This window comes from Schistocerca nitens, chromosome 1 (genome assembly GCF_023898315.1).
Source record: "Schistocerca nitens isolate TAMUIC-IGC-003100 chromosome 1, iqSchNite1.1, whole genome shotgun sequence".
In the NCBI taxonomy this organism is placed as follows: domain Eukaryota; kingdom Metazoa; phylum Arthropoda; class Insecta; order Orthoptera; family Acrididae; genus Schistocerca; species Schistocerca nitens.
This window is the reverse complement of record NC_064614.1, coordinates 355,249,595-355,267,151: the sequence shown is the minus strand read 5'-3', so window position 1 is coordinate 355,267,151 and position 17,557 is coordinate 355,249,595. Positions and strand designations below refer to the sequence as shown.

At 37.0% G+C, this 17,557-nt stretch overlaps 2 protein-coding genes across 2 annotated transcripts in view; both read right to left on the bottom strand.

Annotated features, from left to right (window-relative positions):
* Window positions 1-3,309: 3,309 nt before the first annotated feature.
* LOC126235714 (uncharacterized) lies at window positions 3,310-10,166 on the bottom strand. The gene is made up of 2 exons (XM_049944484.1): window positions 9,659-10,166; window positions 3,310-4,979 (listed from the first exon to the last, which is right to left on the bottom strand). Exon 2 carries the CDS (start codon window positions 4,607-4,609, stop codon window positions 3,326-3,328), a length of 1,284 nt encoding a protein of 427 aa, XP_049800441.1. The 5' UTR covers window positions 4,610-4,979; window positions 9,659-10,166; the 3' UTR covers window positions 3,310-3,325.
* A 2,012-nt stretch (window positions 10,167-12,178) lies between these two features.
* The window catches only part of LOC126248814 (3-hydroxyisobutyrate dehydrogenase, mitochondrial), an 83,886-nt gene continuing 78,507 nt past the window's right edge, over window positions 12,179-17,557 (bottom strand). The window contains exon 7 of the mRNA XM_049950226.1: window positions 12,179-13,610. Coding sequence (XP_049806183.1) covers window positions 13,428-13,610 — 183 coding nt within the window. The 3' untranslated portion in view covers window positions 12,179-13,427. The remainder of the gene's footprint in view (window positions 13,611-17,557) is intronic.

The window sequence follows — 17,557 nt, the reverse complement described above, 5'->3', positions numbered from 1 at the left end:
GCAGAGATCTATTGTATGTTAAAGACAAAATTCTAGCCAAAGAACAATAGTCTACTACGAATTCAATTAACATCTCTAATGAAATAATTTTATTAAGGAATATGCAATATGTTTTTATTGAACAAATTGTAAAGCAATCTAAATGCAGCAGCCCATTACAAACAGTATTGTAAGGTGCTTAAAAATGTTATTAGGAAGGCAAAAAGTATGTGGTATGCAGATAGAATAGCTAAGTCTCAGGATAAAATTAAAACCATATGGTCAGTCGTAAAGGAAGTTGCTGGTCTGCAGAGACAGGTCGAGGATATAGAATCAGTGCGTAGTGGGAATGTCCGTGTTACTGATAAGTCGCATGTATGTACAGTATTTAATAATCACTTTCTGAATATAGCAGGTGAACTAAATAGAAACCTAATTCCAACAGGGAATCATATAGCGCTCTTAGAAAAAAGTGTTCCGAGACTGTTACCTGAAATGCTCCTCCATGATACTGACAAGAGGGAGATTGAGTTAATAATTAAATCACTAAAGACCAAGAACTCTCATGGATATGACGGGGTATCTAGCAGAATACTGAAGTATTGTTCTATGTATGTTAGCCCAGTACTTAGCCATATCTGTAACTTTTCCTTTAGGAGTGGTCGGTTTCCTGATCGATTAAAACACTCGGCAGTGAAGCCACTTTATAAAAAGGGAGACATTGATAATGTTGACAATTTTAGACCTATTTCTATGCCATCGGTGTTTGCTAAAGTTATCGAGAAGGTTGTATATACAAGGTTACTGGAGCATTTAAATTCACATAATTTGCTGTCAAATGTTCAGTTTGGTTTTAGAAATGGTTTAACAACTGAAAATGCTATATTCTCTTTTCTCTGTGAGGTTTTCGACGGATTAAATAAAAGGTTGCGAACGCTAGGTGTTTTCTTTGATTTAACGAAGGCTTTTAACTGTGTTGACCACAAAATATTACTGCAGAAGTTGGACCATTATGGAGTAAGGGGAGTAGCTTACAATTGGTTCGCCTCTTACTTTAAGAACAGAAAGCAGAGGGTAATTCTCCGCAATATTGAGAGTGGTAGTGATGTTCAGTCCCAATGGGGCACTGTTAAGTGGGGCGTTCCCCAAGGGTCGGTGCTGGGGCCACTGCTGTTTCTTATTTATATAAATGATATGCCTTCTAGTATTACAGGTGATTCAAAAATATTTCTGTTTGCTGATGACACCAGCTTGATAGTGAAGGATCTTGTGTGTAATATTGAAACAGTAACAAATAATTTAGTTCATGAAATAAGTTCGTGGCTTGTGGAAAATAATTTGATGCTAAATCACAGTAAGACTCAGTTTTTAGAGTTTCTAACTCACAATTCAACAAGAACTGACATTTTAATCAGACAGAATGGGCATGTTATAAGCGAGACGGAACAGTTCAAGTTCCTAGGCGTACGGATAGATAGTAAGCTGTTGTGGAAAGCCCATGTTCAGGATCTTGTTCAGAAACTAAATGCTGCTTTATTTACCATTAGAACAGTATCTGAAATAAGTGACACTTCAACACGAAAAGTAGTCTACTTCGCATATTTTCATACGCTTATGTCGTATGGTATTATTTTTTGAGGTAATTCTTCTGATTCAAAAAAGGTATTTTTGGCTCAAAAACGGGCTGTTCGAGCTATATGTGGTGTAAGTTCGAGAACCTCTTGTCGACCCCTATTCAAAAATCTGGGAATTCTGACATTGCCCTCACAGTATATATTTTCTTTAATGTCGTTTGTTGTTAGCAATATTAGCCTATTCCCAAGAGTTAGCAGCTTTCACTCAGTTAATACTAGGCAGAAATCAAATCTGCGTGTAGAATGCAGTTCCTTGACTCTTGTGCAGAAAGGAGTGCAGTATTCTGCTGCATCCATTTTCAATAAGCTACCACAAGAACTCAAAAATCTTAGCAGTAGCCCAAACTCTTTTAAGTCTAAACTGAAGAGTTTCCTCATGGCTTACTCCTTCTATTCTGTCGAGGAGCTCCTGGAAGAGCTAAAAAATTAAGCAAATTCCAGTGTTACATTGTTGATTGTCTTCATTTAAACTTATGACTTGTCACCTGAATATGTTTTTTTTTTCTATATTTCATTTTATCTGTTTCTAATATCGTGTTATAATTTCATGTATTGACTCGTTCCATGACCATGGAGATTTCTCCTTAATTTGGTCCCACGGAACAATAAATAAATAAATAAAAAAATTCCAACATAATTCATGGTGAGATGAATGCAATGATTCGTGAGTTGTTTGAAAAATTAAATGCATTGAGTGCTCGTTTATATTTAAACACTCTGCTTTTAAGAATTACTGACAGTCTATTGAATGCTAGAACTGAAGATCTTAGTTGATGTCAATGCCTGCCGTGAAAGCCTTCATTCTATGATCAGTTCTAGGTTGGTTGGTTGATTGATTGATTTGGGGGAGTGGACAAAACACTGAGGTCATCGGCCCCATCAGATTAGGGAAGCATGGGGAAGGAATTTGGCCGTGCCCTTTCAAAGGAACCATCCCGGCATTTGCCTCAAGCAATTTAGGGAAATCACAGAAAATCTAAATCAGGATGACTGGATGAGGGTTTGAACCGCCGTCTTCCCAAATGCGTGTACAGTGTGCTAACCACTGTGCCACCATGCTCAGTCAACAGTTCTAGAACGTAGTTCAAATGATCGCTTAAGCAGTATACTATTGCATCCAGACAAATTCTTATTGATTGCTACTGTCAATTGAAAGCAAGTTATATTCAAATTCTACTACGATTTACCCTGTTAATTCTTATAATTTGTATGCTTGCTACAAGCTAACTACAACACACTCTTTAATGATTGAAGATGAATTACCCATTATTGTTTCTATACTCATTGCTACATCAAAACATAATTTTGAAATGTGTAAGACTTACACTTACCCTGTTATGTGGCATGTCATTTATCAGTCACTGTTCTACAAAGAAGACCTTTATTTCTATTTCTGATAAAAAATATTGTGATCCTAGTTGTATTTTGAGTGCTGAATTGAAAACTGTTTTTGTTTTTTTTTCTGTCAGGGATAGTTTATGAGTAATCGCAATTTTATTTCTCTTTTCAGTTTCTGATATAGTGCAGCAAACGTGAGGTGAAATTCGACAAACAAATGCACATCTTTATGATGTTATAAGTTCATCACATTAATGGAGGGTAGGGTCTAACATATAACACAGTAACCTTTGTGTATACACTTTGAAGCATTTATTTGACATGAGAAATTACAGAAAATTGACAAACAATGAGCCACTGCCTTGTAATGCACATCACTTTTTTCTCTCGTATTGTGAATCTTTCTTCTCTCGAATGATATTCCAGCAATAATCTGCTAACATAGAAGGTACCCACTTCCCTTCATAGCGCCTTTCTATGGTAGAAATGTCTTTATGGAATCTTTCCCCATGTTCATCCGATACGTCACTACAACTCTCTGTGAAGTAGTCCAGATGAGAGTCCATCATATGTACCTTCAAAGACATATTGCACCCCAAATCCTGATATGCTTTGATCATATCCTTCACCATTGCTTTGTAGTTAGTAGCTCTTCTTCCTCTGAGGAAGTTTTCCAACACCATCTTGAAACAGTCCCATGCGGTTTTTTCTTTATCAGTTAAACATGCTTCAAAATTTGCATCTTTCTGCAGCTCCCTGATTTGTGGGCCCACAAATACACCTTCCTTTATTTTTGCAGCTGAAAGACGGGGGAATTTGGTAGCTAGATATGCAAACCCCCAGCCTGTTGGATCCATGGTCTTCACCAATTGTTTCATCAGGCCAAGTTGGATGTGAAGCGGTGGAAGTAGTATATAGTCAGGAGCTACCAGACTTTCACGTTGTACATTCTTTTCGCCAACTTTCCATCTTCGCCTAGGCCATTTCTTTTTCACGTAGTGAGAATTTCGGTCTCGAGTATCCCACTCGCAAAGAAAACAGGCATACTTTGTGTAGCTTCGTTGCATTCCCAGTACCATAGCAATTACCTTGAAATCTGCACATATTTTCCATTTGTGTTCATTGTATTTTAATGAATTTAGCATCCTTTGTACGAATTCGTAATTCTCTTTTGTCAAACTAGCGTAAGCTACTGGAACAGAGGGTATTTTATTTCCGTTATGGAGCAAAAAACCCTTCAGACTTGTTTTCGATGCATCTATGAAAAGTCTCCACTCCTGTGAAATATAAGTGAAGTTCAGCACTTTCATCAGGCCAGCAACGTCATTGCAAAATGTCAGTGCTTCGTCAGTTGAAAAATAAGAAATAAAGGCATGTTCTCTGTGCCTGAACACACTGATTTTAGTACTTTGGTGCAGTAGATTATACTCTTGTAATCTTGAACCAAACAGCTGCGCCTTTTGTTTACTTAGTTCTAGATCACTTACTAAATCATTTAAATCTGCCTGTGTTAACAAATGTGGCGATGACTCACTTGTGCAGTGATATAAAGAATCATCATCTGTGATTTCTTGAGTACTACTTATTTCACTGTCACTCGGAATTTGACCTCGAGTTCTTGACGGTACTGGAAGGTTGTCGGCATGCTGCACTGGCATTCTTGCTGAAGGCAGATCTGGGTAAACAATGTGCCTCTTCGACTTTTTGTTTGTAAAACCCTGAATTTTGTTAGACAGAAATAACTATCAGCAACATGGTCCTTAGGCTCCCTCCACATCATGGGAACAGCAAACAATGCCACATTCTCTTTACCTTTCCACCACTGAATTAGTTTGCAGTAACATGTAGCACAACAGAAATGTGGTGCCCATTCTTTATCTTAGTCTCCTACCTCTACTCCAAAGTAATGTTTGCATGCTTTCTTTATGACTGAAGAAATTTTCTTCCTATTTCTGGCAAAAGTGAACTTCCCACAGCTGTAGCAGAAGTTGTCCGGCTTATATCGACATCCACGACGACGTGGCATTTCTGCAAATTTAAAAATACCACTTTGGTAATACACCTGTATTAAATTAATAGTAGGGAACTAGAGGAACGCTGATGTGTAAAAACAAGCAGTTGTTTTACCTTCAGCACCAGGCTCAATCAGTTTACACACAGGAACTAAAAAATTCAACCATGCTCAGAAATATGACAGACAGTTACTTGTCAGCCAAAACACCCACTCGTTAAGACTGACACAAATTGCGGCTAACACCACTGTTGTAAACTCGATGCACCTGCCCCTAGGAGGTGTGAAGCTTTACTGCCGAGGCAGCGACCGGCTGTCGCCGTTCGAGTTAATGAGATGTTTCAGGTGGTCTTAATGACATAGGTGTGGCGGGGGATAACCTAATGATGTCTGATTCTTCCCACCTGCTGTTGCACAAGAAATTATCACATTCTATCACTACTGGATGCGGCAACATACCCGTATTTCTCTATAACATCTCTGTATTTGCCATGAATTGTGAATATACATATATATACATATTACATAAAAAGTATCCCTGACAACGATATTTTGTTTACATATTTTAATTTCCCACAGTAAAATGGTCTGGAAGCACATACTTTAATATCAGAAATAGAACCCATGTTGAACAGTGTTATTTACTGACTAAAAAGGACTGAAGGCATTTTTTATCTCTGAATGAGCATGATCTGCTTATATGAAGACATAAGTTAATTTGTCCAGAATCAGCAGTGTTTTTAGATAGAAAAGTATACAGCTGTGACGAAGAACTGTTTATGAATAATTCTCCAAGCAATGATTGCCCTAGGAATTTAATGAAACTGTATCAGCCATTTCTTAAAAGATGTTCTGAAGGTATAATTTACACTGTCAATTCAACTCTTGATGTCACATTTACACCTACAACTTCTGGTACACCAGATCAACCTTTAACACTCAAATTAAATGACAGTGGATTAATTTTAAATGCCAGCCACTGAGATTTATCATGTGATCTGTTTGATATACCTTATGTATTGCCAACTACTTTTCTGCAGCTCGAAAGCTCTCATTAATAGAATATTACCAGTTAACTTTAACAAATCGTATATACTAATATATGCAAACAGGTCCCAGTTTTCCCAAGAACAACGATTTAATTACTGATATCCAAGAAAATGTATTGGCTACTAACAGTGAGTTAATTTCATTCAAGCAGCAAATAAGATTAAGTGTTTTGAATCTTCAAGTAATGTTAATCCATACTTAACAGTCAGTACTGTGTTGTTCTGACTTTTATTAATTTGTCTTGTGTCTACAGCATGTGTCACATAGCAAGTTGTGATTTTAAAAGCCTGCTCATCAGTACCAGTCGTCACTGTGTCTGCAAAAGGATAAGAGTCGCAATGCCTTCTGACGCCACAATGGGCGAAACAGATTCATGGCACCCAAGTGGTCATCCTGAGCAACATTTGGTAGCTCATCTTCCTTGGGCGGTGCAATTTAAGGGTTACAGACACTTGGATGCAGCTGCCTTGTGTGAGTACGAGTGTGATCTGGTGCTATCTTGGACTGCCTGCATGGGCAGAACTCTTTCTAATGCTTATGGTTTCAATGCAAAATTTATGTCCTTTTAGACTCACAATGGACTCTTGACAATCTGTATTTACTGATGGTAGTACATCAGACAATTATGAACAAGGGAGGCTCTCTGCCAATGACACTACCTTCATAACCATCCTATAAAATACTTTTTTTACATATTGACAATATAGGAAAAGATAGATTACTATTTACCATTATGACGACATGCTAAGATTCATACAAGCACAACTAAGAACCTGGAGTTCCCACTGTTTGTTGTTTTTACATATTTAAGTAATTAAGATTTTTATACAAAGCATTGTTTAGATAAATAAAACCACACATTTTTGCGACTTAGGGAATATATTTCTGTTAAATTACTATCACACACAAAAGTACATACAAAAACAAATCAGCTATTCAGAATTGTAAAAACGCTATTGCAATTTATGAAATGTATTCGAAAACAGTGTGTATGTTCAACATTCATTATTGTAAAATGATAAAACCAGCATGGTGGTAGGTGTGTGTGTCTCAGTGATGTAACAGATTTTGTGGTGTCAAGACTGTTGCATGATGCAAAAATTTTCCAACAAATGTTTTGAAGTTAAATTCCCAGTTTTGCATACATAATTTTATAGTTACCACATCAAAAATTGCCTGACAGTGCAAGAAGATGGACCTCAGACAACATCTTTAATGGAGAAACTATAAAATCAGAAGTAACAGGACTCTTTGTTTCAGTGACAGATACCAAGTCAAGTACTGGTATGTTCCCTTCAAACCTGGAAACATTTCAGCCCAATGTCACAAATCAAGAAATATGCAGTGCACAAAGAAACACAGAGGACACTTAAACTGGTTGTAATACAAAGGTCTACTAGCCATTATAATAGTCAATTGTTTGCAGTGGGAAAACAGAATGAGGAAGTATGAATCATGTTAGATGCAAGGAAAGCAAATCATATTTTTGAACCAGAATAGGACCACCTAGAAAATCTAGAGAGACTCCCTGCACAAATTTAATGAGACTACAATATTTAGCATTCTAGACCTAATGATGGGTTATCATCAAGTCCAATGGCATGACGAATCTTGGGACTCTGCAATCCTCTATTGTAGTAGGTGCTACCAATGTAGGATGCAACCTTTCTGACTGAATATACCTGTGGCTACTATTATCCGGACACTGGATAATGTTTTAGAGGACAAATTGCTTAGCAGAATCACAGTATGTGACAATGACATATTAATCACTTCAAGGAAGTGGGAAGGAGCATGTCAAAATAACACGAAATACTATCCCAGAGAAGCAAATGAAATAGCACAGGATGGAAATGAGAACGGCATATCCAAAGTGACAGATAGAAATTCCATACCACCCTTTTGGACTGAATCAGGCAGCAAAGTTAATACAAAAGGGATTGTTTGTGAAGGAAATCGGGTGAATAGGGACTGACAAGAGAAATTTAGGGTTTATGTCAAAGTGTAGGTGAAGTGGTTGAACTTCTAGCAGATCCTTAGGCACAATTTGTTTTTACTTCATGTGTTCAACATGTTGGAATTATGGCAGAGGAAGATTATTGACAGTTCAAAACTGCCGACAAGGCATGCAGCTGGCTAGGTAGAGAACACTTACCTCTGACTACTTACATTAAGCCAGCCTGCTGATGTTTGTAAACAAAATCACACATGCTGTAGCAAGGGTGTGAAATCTGCAAGCTGCCTTGCCACAACAGCCCACGAGATATATATGATCACACCAACATATTAGAGTGCTTCTGTGTGTGTGTGGAGGGGGGGGGGGGGTGCTCATATGTATGTGAGTGTCATAATCTGAGAAAGTGCATTTAATTTCATGTTTTGTTAATATTCCTTCTATTTTCTTCAGCAGACAATTAGAATGTAGAGCATGTGAAAATGAAAACCTAATGGTGACTCAGATTCAATATGATGCAACTGCAAAAATATAATACTTTAATACTTTCACTAAAAAGAACTGAATATTTGTAGAATTGAATTATTGGACTAAAGTTTCATGTCAGGTTGCCTTGTGTAGCAGTTAATCTTGTTATTTGACACTGCTATGTTTAAATGACGGGACACTGAATTTTGCACATAGATTGGATCTATTTGATGCATGCATATATGTGTAATGTTTTTAAGGCATTATATGATAAACACATTGGCAATAATATTATAATAATAGTGCATAATTTCAGGTTATATCAGTAATATTTTAGTTTGTGTGATTTCAGTTTGCGTGATCTGAAGGGCATTTTTCTATCTTGCATTTTCCAAATTCATAAAAGTATTCAGTAGGGGAATGTAAGGTATCTTTGTCTTTCTGGGGGTCTTTGGTTTCATCTGGAGACAAGTGCAGGCAGTTGGCAAGTGGTTATTGCGGCTAGTTTTTCAGCCAAAATGGTCTATTTTTTGAAGTTAAGACATTAACCAGAATACTAAGCAAAGGAGATGAAAAATGTATATGCTTTCATTCATTTGTGATCAAGAATAAGTTTCTGTGCTATAAATATTTTTGGTTTAACTGTAGCATTCAAGGAGTTTATTACTACGAATGTCCAAAGTGGTACAGGAGCTCATGTGTGAATATTTGGTATGTACTCCCCACACCAATACCCTTCACAGGCTGGTGTGGCACTATACTACTGGAGTGCTGACAAACGCACCATCTGCCTGTTGGACATGGCAGTGACACATGTGGGTGACAGGAGGCCACTTGCTGACCTATGCATGCTTCACTGTCTGAGAATAGCATTTGCTCTGGGGTCACTGACTGCTTCCTATAACCACCCTGATTGATGATGAGATGTAGTAGTATATGAAATTACTGTTTTTATGACTGGATGTTGGACATCCACATGGTACCTATTCACCACATTGCTGCAACCACTCTCAAGGTGGATAGCTGAAGCCATTCCTGACCATTAACAGCCCAGTTCCACCACCCACCACAAACACCATTCACCCCTGACCTCTACAGTCAAATACTAAATCCATATCGCATAGTGAAGTGAATGACATTTCATTTCAAGTAGTTAATCTACATCTACATGAACGCCCTGCAAACAACTATGAAATGCATGGAAGGAAATAATTACAACTGTACCTGTATTAGGGCTCTTCCTGTGCCATTCACATGTGGATTACATTATTACCAATTACTGGTTAACAGCTGGCAATGTAGCAGAATGCAGGCCTTTGTGGGAGAGCTGGCATCTTTCTTCAAGTGATCAGTTCATTCAGATTTTTCATAATTTTGCAACATTCATCCATTGGTCAGACAAATTATGTGACCATATGTGCTGCCCTTCTCTGTATACAATCGATATCCAAACAATTACATGTCGGAATACCAACAACATGAGGAAAAGATAGATTGCTACTTACTATAAAGATGACACATTAAGTTGCAGACAGGCACAGTTAAAAGTCACTTACACATTAGCTTTCAGCCACAGCCTTCATCAGAAAAGAAACATACACACATTCATTCACACAAGCAAGAACACCTGATGCACACATGACCATCACCTCCAACAGCTTGAACCAGAATGCCCGAGCTGCCGGAGATGATGGTCATGTGTGTGTAACGAGTGCTTGCTTGTGTGAGTGGCATTCAGTGTCCTTTATTAGTTTTAAATGTGTCTGAAGTAAGACAGATAGGAGGCGAAGCCTCAGGATAGTTCATGATCAGGTAGGCGGTTGACTAGTTAATGGATGGGGACAGAAAGTCTTGTATTTCAGAAAATGTTGAAAAAGAAGCTGAAGCCTTAGTACACATGCAGTTGTACATATACCTAAACATAATATTATTGTTGCATCTGTATATCGCACACCATCTTCTAGTGAATATGAATTTATCGTAAATTTAAAAAAACTGTTAGTCTTACTAACTAAGCCTAAACATAAATACCAAAGAATCTTAATTTTTGGTGATATTAATATGGATATCAGGGTACAGAGTCATATCATATTGGAATTCTTGGATAGCCTAAGAGCTTTTGATTGCTATTGTCTAAATGATAAGCCTACAAGATATAATGCATTCTTGGACAATATAATAAGTAATATCCATGAAAATAATGTTGAAATTGGAGTAGTGAAGTTAGGCCTAGCTGACCATGATGGCCTATGGATTACAGTTCCAGTCAGCATTCCAGATGAACAACACAAAACTGTTAGACCTATGAATGAATCCAACATAAGAGAGTTTAGAACCAGATTAATGTCAGTTAACTGGAATGACATCTTATACAAAGATATGTGTGTGAATAACACAAGCAAATTATTTATAGAGGAAATTGCAAGAATATTTGATGAGTGTTGTCCCAGATTAGTAAAAAGACAGAATAATAACCGAGCTCATAAACCACAGAGACTAAATAATTGGTTTATGCCATACCTCAACAGCATCAGGATTATGCTTCTTATGTTTAAGGACAGATCTCATAACAGCAACGAGTACAAAGAGATGTACATTAGAATAAGAAAAATTTATAGATCTGAAATAAGTTTGGCAAAATGTAGGGCGAATGATAACTATATTCTTAAATCCAGAAACAGCTGTAAAGCTGCCTGGGAAGTAATTAAAAGTGAAATAAATAGACCAACAACTCAACTAGCTATACCCATAGCCCCAGATATCTTAAATTCACACTTTGTTAACTTCAGTTTACAACAAGATTTGTCTCCACTAAACACCATGCTTGATGCTAAAACTCTTTTAGGTTCAAATAAGTATGTAGTCCATAAATTCTGCTGGGCAAAAGTAACTGAAAATAATGTTAGCAAAGCAATAGGCAAACTAGGTAGTTCCAGAGCAGAGGACTTCTATGGTCTGTCAAACTTTGTCATAAAGAAGATATCAAGTGATCTTCTGCCCCCTCTAACCACTCTCATTAACCATATATTACAGCAAGGGATTTTCCCCGACTGTTTGAAAATAGCAGTAACTATTCCCATATTTAAGAAAGGAGATAAATCAAATCCAAGTAACTATCGCCCTATCTCATTAATCCCAATAATATCTAAAATAATCGAAGACTGTGTTCACCAACAAATGAATCACTATTTTGAGAGGAATAATTTGTTAAGTAACTCACAGTATGGATTCAGGTCTAAACTATCCACAGTTAAAGCAGTTGAAAATATTGTTAGTGATATATATGACGGCTTTGAAAATAAATTAATCTCATGTGCTACTCTCCTAGACCTGAGTAAAGCATTTGACACTGTATCTCATAGTACTTTGATCATGAAATTAAGACACTACGGCATGGAAGAGGACACCCTGAAATTATTAGAATCCTACTTAAGCAACAGAGTACAATTTGTTAGTGTAAATGGGCAGCTGTCAAACCCACAAACAATAAAAAGAGGTGTGCCACAGGGCTCCATACTTGGGCCCTTCCTTTTTGTAGTGTATGTTAATGATATGCCACAGTATTTACCCTGTAAAACAGTCCTCTATGCAGACGATACAACTTTTATCAATTCAGGACAGACTCTTGAATCTGTACGAGAAAAAATTAATATAATATTTGAAAAATCAGTTCATTGGTTTAGTGCAAACTCCCTATTCATAAATGAAACAAAAACTGAGGAAATATTCTTTAATTTGAAGGTATCAAACAAAGAAAATAAGTCCGTTAAACTGCTAGGAATGATGATTGACCAGAAACTTAGCTGGGATAAACATATCACATACGTATGCTCTAAACTTGCACGTGCTATGTTCCTACTTTATAAGCTTAGGAGTAATGTCAGCCAAAACTTACTGCTGCATTCATATTTTGCTTATATCCACCCCCATCTTTCTTATGGTATTCTGCTCTGGGGAAATTCTCCCAGTTCAATATCAATTTTCAGATGGCAAAAAAAAGCTCTTCGATGTGTAGTGGGTTTATCTCCTAGGGATACATGCAGGGAACATTTCAAAAAACTTAACATCATGACAGTTCCTTGTTTGTACATCTATTATTGCTTACTACACGTAAAAGAAAACATAGCTCAATATCCCCTTAGGTCATCTGTCCACACCCACAATACAAGACGAAACCACACAATTGATCTGCCATACTCTAGACTGTCTAAGATACATAATAGTTATAAATATGTAGGCTTTGAACTGTTTAATATGCTCCCTAAAATTGTACAAACAGTATCTAAAAGTAAATTTAAGACAACATTGGGTCAGTGGCTCAAAGGTAAAGCATTTTACTCAGTTGATGAATTTAAAGATTGTAATATGGCAGATTTGCTGTTTTAACATAGAGAAAGGTACCTCTTCCTGTAGTAGGACCTAAATTTGTATCAATAGCTTAGGATAATGACATAGTGTTATCAACATGTATATGATAATGACATAGTGTCATCAACATGAATACTCCCTGCTTAATATAAATCTGTATAATGTTTTCCTTTTTATTGTAAAATTAATAATGTATAAAATTCCAAATGTGTGCTATTGTACTACACTAAATTTCACATGATTTATATATACACTGTTATGAGAATATAACCATCTTTATACTGTAATTGAACTTATTGACGAAGCCCATTGTATAAGAAAATACTGAACGGCTAATAAAGATTCTTATTCTTATTCTTAACATCTGCATAGGAGAAAGGGACCAATTGCAGACATAATTGCAGGATAGAAATTGTAAAACACATGGTCTCAAATAATAATTATGGAAGTATTCCTGGTGTATACAAAATCACTTTGCTACTAAAAACTGTGCTGATAACTGTGCTAACATAAAACACATACCTCCATCTTCAATACAAAGTCAATTTTGACATTTCTTAATGTAATACATTTATACAGCCATTTGCATAGGAAACTATGAGTGACATATTACACAACTGCAGATTTATTTCGCTTCACTTAGAAACTTATATATAACAGAAAAATCTTTCTTTCCATATCCTTGTGCAACTAAAATGCGATAAATCTGGTGTGCTAATGAACCTAAGGGAGTAGGCACTTGATTTTTTGTTGATGCTTCTTGTGCAATACCAAGATCCTTTGCCATAAGATGTGTGCCAAAGCCACCCTGCAACAACAGGTAAAAAGTATAATTTAACACAGTGATATCACAGTTTTAGTTACTACCACAAGCCTTATTACTCTATTTTTACAGTAATTGTGCATATGTTGCATGATGATAAATTGCACAGTGAACTAAAAGTTTTAGTTTTATTGCAGCCATATTTTATCACAGTCATTATTACATAAGATACAATGAAAGTTTCCTCTTGTGATTCCTACAGAATTCACTGTTGATGCAATACCGTATTTACTCGAATTTAAGCCGCACTCGAATCTAAGCCGCACCTGAAAAATGAGACTCGAAATCGAGGAAAAAAATTTTCCAGAATCTAAGCCGCATCTGAAATCTGAGACTCGAAATTCAAGGGGAGAGAATAGTTTTAGGCCGCACCTCCAAATCGAAACAAAGTTGGTCCATTGTAATATGAGACACAATTTAGGTCGAATGAATGACGATACAGCTATAGTAGTTTGGTTCGAGTCTTAAGCTTAGCAGTTAAGCTTTACCAGGTAGCCGTTGCTATGCGTTGCTGCTTTCATCTGTTACTTTCCCCTCTTTGGGGAAGTGTGAGGGGGAGTTTGTAGCCTTTCGGCTTTTATTCCCCTGTGTACATGTGTGTGTGATTTTTCTATAGTTTTTTGGTATCTGTGATGATTGTTGTGAATGTGTCTGGTACTTGCCTGAGGTAGGCGAGATGATTGGTGTTATATGGGAAGGAACTGGATTAGGGATTGGGTATTGGGATTTTCTCTTCAACTTAATCGTCGAAGATCGTCATAGGGCACTTGTGCTTATCGCGGGACATGTCATACGATGCGTCAGGCACTCCGTCCGTATTTATACGAGTACCCTTCCTTTTTAACGTGCTTCGTCTGGTTTGAATTGATTGCTTATTTTTCTTTGATCTGATCAGTGCCGTTCTCTTTGTTATAGGTGTTTACGTCACTCAAAGCTGAAAATGCATTCCTGTACTGTGTCATGCATTGTTTGTCGCATTCTGATAATGAGTGTTTACGACCTGTCGCCGCTCGCGGCATGGCTTGCTTTTGTACGCGCTACCGCCACTTACAATTTAAAAAAGAGAGAGAGAGAGAGAGAGAGAGAAATCATCTCATTAGCGAAACAATGGCAAGAGACTGCTATTTGTTGTTACTTACACTGCTTCTTTCTTTGATATTGACCAACAAGAACTAAATAATAGACTGCGTATGATAGAAGATGTTCTGAACGAGAGTTTAGCGAAAATTTTTCTCCGTTTGAAAATCTTTGCAGACGCCTCTTTAGTACATTACATTCTGCACAGAAATTAGAGTCATCTTAGATTTAAAAATCTAATCAATTGCCGTGCTTCATTTCTGACTGTATCACTATTCGGCATAAGAATAATACGAATGTAAACATGACATGATATGTATATTCTTCCGCGTTCGCTGTTGTCTCACTCTAGTTTCACAGTTTATTAGGCAGACAGGATTTAAATGAGATAGCAGCAAACACTAAAGAATACATGACAAAATGTTTATATTCGTATTATTATTATGGTGAAGAGAATACTGCTTGTGATTCACAATTCATAAAAGTTCCAATTAGCAACCATCTCTTCTCACAGGTAGGAAAAAATTCAGAACGCAGAGTTGGCCGTACTGACAAACATCCCAAACAGTCTTGCCAGTCGAATTTTCTTAGTACATTGAAATGTTGCTACATTCGAAGATGAACAATACGGAATTTGTATTTACTTCGTTGGATAATGTATGAAAATGCAGTGGTCGAAACTCATGGCGGAGAAAAAAAGCCCATCTTCCACCTTTTTTTAAATTTATTTACTGACGCAGAGGTTTTGGTGCCAGTATTTATCTTTGTGCCTGCGAAGCGCTACATATATTCTAGTGATGGGCTAAACTGCGATTTTCCGATATCAGTGATTTCTGTGAATGCTACTTTTCAGTATCTGCTATTCTTAACTGCGATTTGTCGCAGTTAAGAGTCGCAGGTAAGGAACATAGGTCGTGTATCCCTCCGCCACTGCTATTTCTGCGATTTCTGCTACTTCCGCGATTTCTGCTACTTCTGTGACTTCTGCGATTTCTGCTACTTCTGCGATTTCTGTGACTTCTGCTACTTCTGCGATTTCTGTGACTCCTGCTACTTCTGCGATTTCTGCGACTTACTACTGTATGAAAAAGTTACATCTGTCAACACGGAAAATTGCATCGCAACAAACCTGTCATTGGCAAGTATGTTTTACGTTTTTTCTTCCGTTGGCTTTAATTTTGTATTAAAGAAACAACTGTGAAAATATTAATAGTGTAATTAATATGTAAGTAGCCGTACAGTACCGTAAAAGTTCGTATTTAGAAAATGAATTCTAACATATTGTTATGTTCACAGGTACCTGAACTACATTTCAGTCACTCAGTAAAGTGATAACTGAAAATATCATTGTCAACAGATCTGAAGAAATTGCCACTGCATCTTTAGACCGTTTTCGTCAGACGATAGGTTAGTTTCTAAGCGTTTCGATGGACTTAATTACTTCAGTGAGATCGTTCTTGCAAATGTGATATTCATTATAGCAAATATTAGCAATCTACTCTGTCAATTATACTTCTAGTAATTAATGACAGCAAAAATTGTTTAATAATCCTTGTGTTTTTGCAGACACAGTTCTGACTCTGATTACTGGTTGCTGTACGTATCTATCCACATCAAGGCTGTTGGGAGGGACTCGTGAAGATTCAAGACAGCTCTTAGAGGATTTGCAGTTTAAAAGTGAAACAATTGTGAAATAAGTGTGTTAATGATTAAGCTGTGTTTTATCGAAGTTGTTGTGCGATTTTAAAGGAATAATAAATGTCAAATACAGTGAGTGAATAATAAAAATCTCATTTTCCACATGTTTAAGCCGTCCTATACCCATAATTTTCCGCCACTTACTTATTGGTAAACACTTGTTGGAGAGCGACATGCCCCCCCCCCCCGCCCCCTTTCTCCACAATCTTGGTGTGACACTGACCTGTAACATATCCCAAAGTCTACAATATGCATTTTGAGGCTGTTGATATGAAAGTGGGAAGTACAGATCTTCCAGTTAAATCAGGAATAGCTTAAGTGCATTACTTGAAAGTAACACAGGAAAAGCTTACTTATGTAGGTGGTAGTAGTGTCGGCAAAAAGTTCTTGTGTGTGAAGTTGCCATGTAGAACACCAGGTGCAAAACTTTTCTCCCGAGTCTTGAACTGTGTCGTAACAAAAGTGAGGCATTCATATGACTGTTTTCATTTCTCTACACTTATACAGATGTCTGAGTTCTGCTGTGTTAACATTGCAAAGTCCTGTAGGCATGTGGAGTATTAACCAAAACTGTCATATTGGAAGCAGAATCAAACACATTTGTTACGTTACTTGATATTTTCAGGAGAAAACGGCAATGTTGCTTCTTATTAATATAATACATTCAGAGTCACAGCAGTATTTGACCAACCATAACTGATGCTGAATGTGCATGTCGTCATATAATATGAAAGGCTTATTTCAATAGTGGTACAAGTCCATTACCTCCACTTTTCTGTCTATAATGCTTCTGAAATTAGTGATCCAAACAAACATAAATAAAGGTTCATCTCTAGCAAGAAGCCATATGCTTGAATATTTCTGGTATCTCAACTGCAGATTTTTCAGCGCTCATGTAACTTTACGACTCTATATCTCAAAATTAACAAAAATGGACTTGTACCACTATTGAAATAAGCCCTTCATATGCACACACAGCACATCGATCTCGTGAGGCACAAGGCTCTCATAACGAAGTACGTACGTCGGTCAACAGATGACACTAGGAAAAGTATGTTAACTGCGCTTTTTAGTTGCTACTTGCGACTCTTAGTTGCGATTTGTCACAGAAATCGCAGTTTGACTCGGTAGCGAATAGCGTAGTATGAACTTTGCTC